At 51.5% G+C, this 5,000-nt stretch overlaps 1 protein-coding gene across 7 annotated transcripts in view; it reads right to left on the reverse strand.

The window, feature by feature from the left end:
- LOC133118881 (suppressor of tumorigenicity 7 protein homolog) overlaps positions 1-5,000 on the reverse strand; it is a 25,704-nt gene that overhangs the window by 13,151 nt on the left and 7,553 nt on the right. For 5 of the 7 annotated variants that reach the window (XM_061229142.1, XM_061229140.1, XM_061229139.1 and 2 more), the window contains exon 2: positions 3,220-3,255. The exons of the other annotated variants lie outside the window; for them this stretch is intronic. Coding sequence is in view for 4 of the 5 variants with exons in the window: in XM_061229140.1 (XP_061085124.1) it covers positions 3,220-3,255 (36 nt within the window). In the remaining variant the exon portion in view is untranslated. The remainder of the gene's footprint in view (positions 1-3,219; positions 3,256-5,000) is intronic. 7 annotated transcript variants of the gene reach the window in all.

Below are 5,000 nucleotides of genomic sequence, written 5' to 3' on the forward strand. Positions count from 1 at the left end.
GGTGACCCAGAGCAGACCCCCCCCCCCACCCCCATGGACCACTCGCCCCCTCCTCACACCCCAAAATAGCGTGCAGCCCTCAAAGCACAGCGACTCCATAAAACACTGCAGAGACAGTATGACTACAAGATCATATCGCTGGGGAAATATGGCAGGAACTGCAAATATTCCCATTCCCAGGACACGGGCCCGGAATTTAATCTATCGGCAAACCTTACGGAATGCTGGCAACCGGCCGCCAGGCAACGGCGCCCTCGTCACGGTAACGTGTGCAGGACGGGGCGGAGGCCGTGGCAGACTGCTTCAGAGAGGGAGGCAGAGACAGGGAGACCCAGGCTACCAGCCCGGTGACAAAACAACAGAGACGAACCGATACTGTGGGACCCGGGCGCCGGGCCAAAGCACAGCAGGCAGCAGCCCTGAGCAACATCCTCTTTCAGAACACCCCGCAGAACAGGAGCTCCAGACGCTGCCACTCACTCACTGCAGTTAAGAGCTTTAGCCCCTTTTTTTTCCAAGAGGAGATTTCCTTGGAATGTTTTTTTTTTTATAGGAATTATAAGTCAGTGTTCTAGAACTCCATCACTTTCAGTCAGCAGCAGTGATTGTGACATCAGCACTAGAATGTCCAGGTAAGACTTCATTCCGATCACACGTTTGTGACCTCATAAGCAGCGGGGTTAAAGCTGCTGCCCGACCTTACTGGCCCCGTCAGTCCCAGATGGGCTAGGCATTATTCTGCCCAATGAAATCAGGCCGCCTATCCAATCAATCACATTTCCTCCTTTGCCGTCTCACTCAAAGCGCTAACGCTAAGGTGCTGGAGTAAATATGAAGCAGTGGAAACACACAATTGGCACGGAAATGAGGCTTGAAAATCACCCTGAGTAACGCCACCAGCTCAGCTAGGAACAGACGGCTCTGTTCGGCCCACACAGCAGATCACCCTGTGAATCACACCCGCCCTGGAGCATGTGCTGGCCTGCGATTCCACCGCCATCACAAGCTGCATCTCATTTACACTGGGGCTGCTAAATGAGCCCCGGGGAGAGAGCCAATCACAGCAATATCGCCCTGGGAAGAGGACCAATCACAGCGAGATCGCCCCGGGGAGAGGACCAATCATAGCGAGATCGCCCCGGGGTGACGACCAATCACAGCGAGATCACCCGGGGAGAGAGCCAATCACAGCAAGATCGCCCCGGGGAGACGGCCAATCACAGCAAGATCGCCCCGGGGAGATGGCCAATCACAGCGAGATCGCCCTGAGGAGAGGACCAATCACAGCGAGATCGCCCGGGGAGAGAGCCAATCACAGCGAGATCGCCCAGGGAGAGAGCCAATCACAGCGAGATCGCCCCGGGGAGACGGCCAATCACAGCAAGATCGCCCGGGGAGACGGCCAATCACAGCGAGATCGCCCGGGGAGACGGCCAATCACAGCGAGATCGCCCGGGCAAACACCTCCCTGAGATATCAGAATCACACTTCCACATACAGCAGGGATTCCGCTCAAGGCAAGCCCGTTGGGTGGGCTGAAAAATCAATCTGACGGCCCATTAAAACAGGAGAAAGCGCTCTCTCAAACCATCAATCATCCCACATCGGGACATCAACCTGCCACTGTATACGCCTTACGATCCACCTCCACACTCCCACAGACCAATGAGACCCAAATACCGTGGGGAACAGTAATATTACCCACAATCCCCGCCGATACAGAGATCCGTTCAGCGCTCCAGTTACAAACAGAGTGGGCTGCATATGATAAACATCATGGATAATGCCCTATATGTTCCAATATACAAAACTACATACTTTTAACACATACTAACACCATTTATTACAATTACAAGTATAGCAAATAAAATGAAACAAAGCAAAACAGTACAATTTTACTGGCAATACAATTTAACTTCAGTTAATCGCAACCTCAAGAAATGAGGTAACAAACATGCAAAAACCACTTGGTCCTGTAAGGGCAATAATAAAAAGGAATGTAAACACGGAACGGTTGCAAACTTGCCAGGAAGAGGACGCACGAGCACGTTGTCCCCACTGCTGTTAACGCCGGCCTTTAACTCCCCAACGTCACCTGATCCCGGAGCTAACGAGCTAACAGAGCTAACAGAGCTAAGGGAGCTAACAAGCTAACGGAGCTAACAAGCTAACGGAGCTAACAAAGCTAACAAGCTAACAGAGCTAACAAGCTAACGAGCTAACAGAGCTAACAAGCTAACAGAGCTAACAAGCAAACAGGGCTAACAAGCTAACGGAGCTAACAAGAGTGGCGTGATGAAATGGACTGAAGAGCTCCACAACGTGCAGCAGAGAGACCCACAGCGCTGCATACGACTGCTGCAGCTAACGCTACGCCAGTTAGCCTCGCGCATTCACACTACACACACACTCACACTCACACACACACACAGTGTTAGAGGTGAAGAAACACACTGACAGACAGTGGGAGAGATGGATGGGAGGGAGCAGGAGAGGGAGAGAGAGAGAGAGAGAGAGAGAGAGAAGGACCACGGGTAGGTAAATAAAGGCGGACGCGTGCTGTAAATCTAGCCTCTCTCCCTCTGCCCCTTCAGAGAGAACAGCAGAGCCCAGAGCCCTTACTGCAACCTGCCATGAGGAGCCAACACACAGCATCCACACACACACACACACACTCATACACACTCACACACACTTACACACACTCACACACACTCACACACTCACACAGCATCAGCACATATACACACACACACACACACACACACACAGCATCCACACACACACAGCACACACACACACACAGCATCAGCACATACATATACACACACACACACACACACACATACACACACACACACTCATACACACTCACACACACTCACACACACTCACACACTCACACACTCACACAGCATCAGCACATACACACACACACACAGCATCCACACACACACAGCACACACACACACACAGCATCAGCACATACATATACACACACACACACATACACACACACAGCATCAGCACATACACACACACACACACACACACACGCACACACACACACACTGCATCAGCACATACACACACACAGCATCAGCACACACACACACACGCACACACAGCACACAAAGGAGAGAAAGAGGAAGAGAGAGAGGGCAGACAGAGAGGGAAAGGGAGGAGACAGAGGAGAGAGAGAGGACAGCGTGTACTCACGTGAAGACTCTGTGCCGAACATGGCTGGGCCAGACACTATGGGGAGAGAGAGAGAGGGGGTGGAGAGAGAGAGAGGGGGTGGAGAGAGAGAGAGAGAGGGGGGAGGAAGGGAGAGAGAGACGGTGAGCAGGCAGCTACACAGCAGGGTCATCAGAGCAGACAATGCCACGCCGATTCCCAGGAGGCCGAACGGCCACTCATACGCCACGCTGAGGCGAAACGCCCGCCCCGCAGGAGAGAGAGAGAGAGAGAGAGAGAGAGAACTGCCACTTTCCCCTCCCTCTCTCTCCCTCTCTTTCTCTCTCTCTCTCTCTCTCTCTCAGGGTAAACCAGCAGCAATCTGCAGCTCCCCGGTGACACAACACACTGTGACATCATCACCCTCCACAAACCCGAGGAGAAGGAGCCAGCCAATCAGACAGGGCCACAAAAACATACTCATCCCCATTACTCTGCCACATCTGGCAACCCCACTAAATCCCCGAACACCCTGTCACATCTGGTAACTCGCTAGCTCCCCATCACCCTGCCACATCTGGCAACCCCACTAACTCGTATAAGTGTGCTGGAGTTCACCGTCCTGAAATGCTGATAAAGATCATTATAATACTGACATGAATGTAAAACGGGAACAAGTCTATACATCAGAAATCAAAGTGCCTGGTATTGCATTTGAAGTTAATACACGGACTACACAGAAAGTGAATCGCGATCTAAAAGGAGATCACCCAAGACTAATTACTCAGATTACCATAGAGTTACAGCGCGCATTAGACTCTCCTCAAACAGATTACACACATCAGGAGCCCTCTGGATGCCCCAGGGAGATGTATTGGTCGTGAGCTTGGTCTTTGTCCCCAGCTGATCTTCCCCCTCCGACCCAGTTTCCAGGGCTGAACATTAATCACACTTGGGCTCTGAGAAACTGCAGGTGCAGGTGGTCCATTGTGGCTCCATATTTCGCGATGATAGTGGTGGAGGTGAAACACCACGACTGTGTGTGTGTGTGTGTGTGTGTGTCTGTGCGTGTCTGTGTGCGTCAGAGCAGCTGTCCCAGTGCAGTATGGGTAAAATGATCAAACTCAGCGATGAGCATAAATGACCTCAGGAGCCCAGCCTCTTGTCAGGGTTGCTAAGCAGCTGAGAGATGAGTGTCTCTCCCGTCTACACACGGGGATAAAGGATAAAGAAGGAAGAGTTATCAAAGGCGTGGGTTCACAACCCAACGCTGGAACCCAGAACAACCACACATCCGAGGACATCACAAATAAAACTACAATTCAGACCTGCTAAAAAAATAATAATAACTGCTCTGAGAACGGCAAAGAGTTGTTTGGAATGTTTGTGTTCCATGTCAGTGTTCTAGAAATCACTTTCAATTATCAGTCGTGATTGTGACCTCAGCATCAGAACGTTCAGGCACAGTAGAACATTCCGATCGCACGTCTGTGACTTCCCACCATGAAGGGCTAATATCAGGGCCCAGTTCTCTCAGTGGAAAAGCGGTGATCCCAGCTCCACACCTGTGCGCTATTGAGGTGTGATATTACTCATATCGCATGACGCTGTGATGAATAAACGAAACAAAAGCAGAGAGAGAGGAGAGAGGTTCGTCTTTCCCGGACGCTAAATGCTATTTCTGCACGGACGTGGCGTTGGGTAGCTTCCCAGCACACACTTAGCACACAGGCCCTTCCTGGCAGAGGTTCTCTCTCGACGGTGCAGAAAAGGCGTGACGTAACGCTGGCGAAAATAAACACATTTTCAATCTCACAGGGTGC

The sequence above is a fragment of the Conger conger genome, chromosome 19 (assembly GCF_963514075.1).
Source record: "Conger conger chromosome 19, fConCon1.1, whole genome shotgun sequence".
NCBI lineage: Eukaryota > Metazoa > Chordata > Actinopteri > Anguilliformes > Congridae > Conger > Conger conger.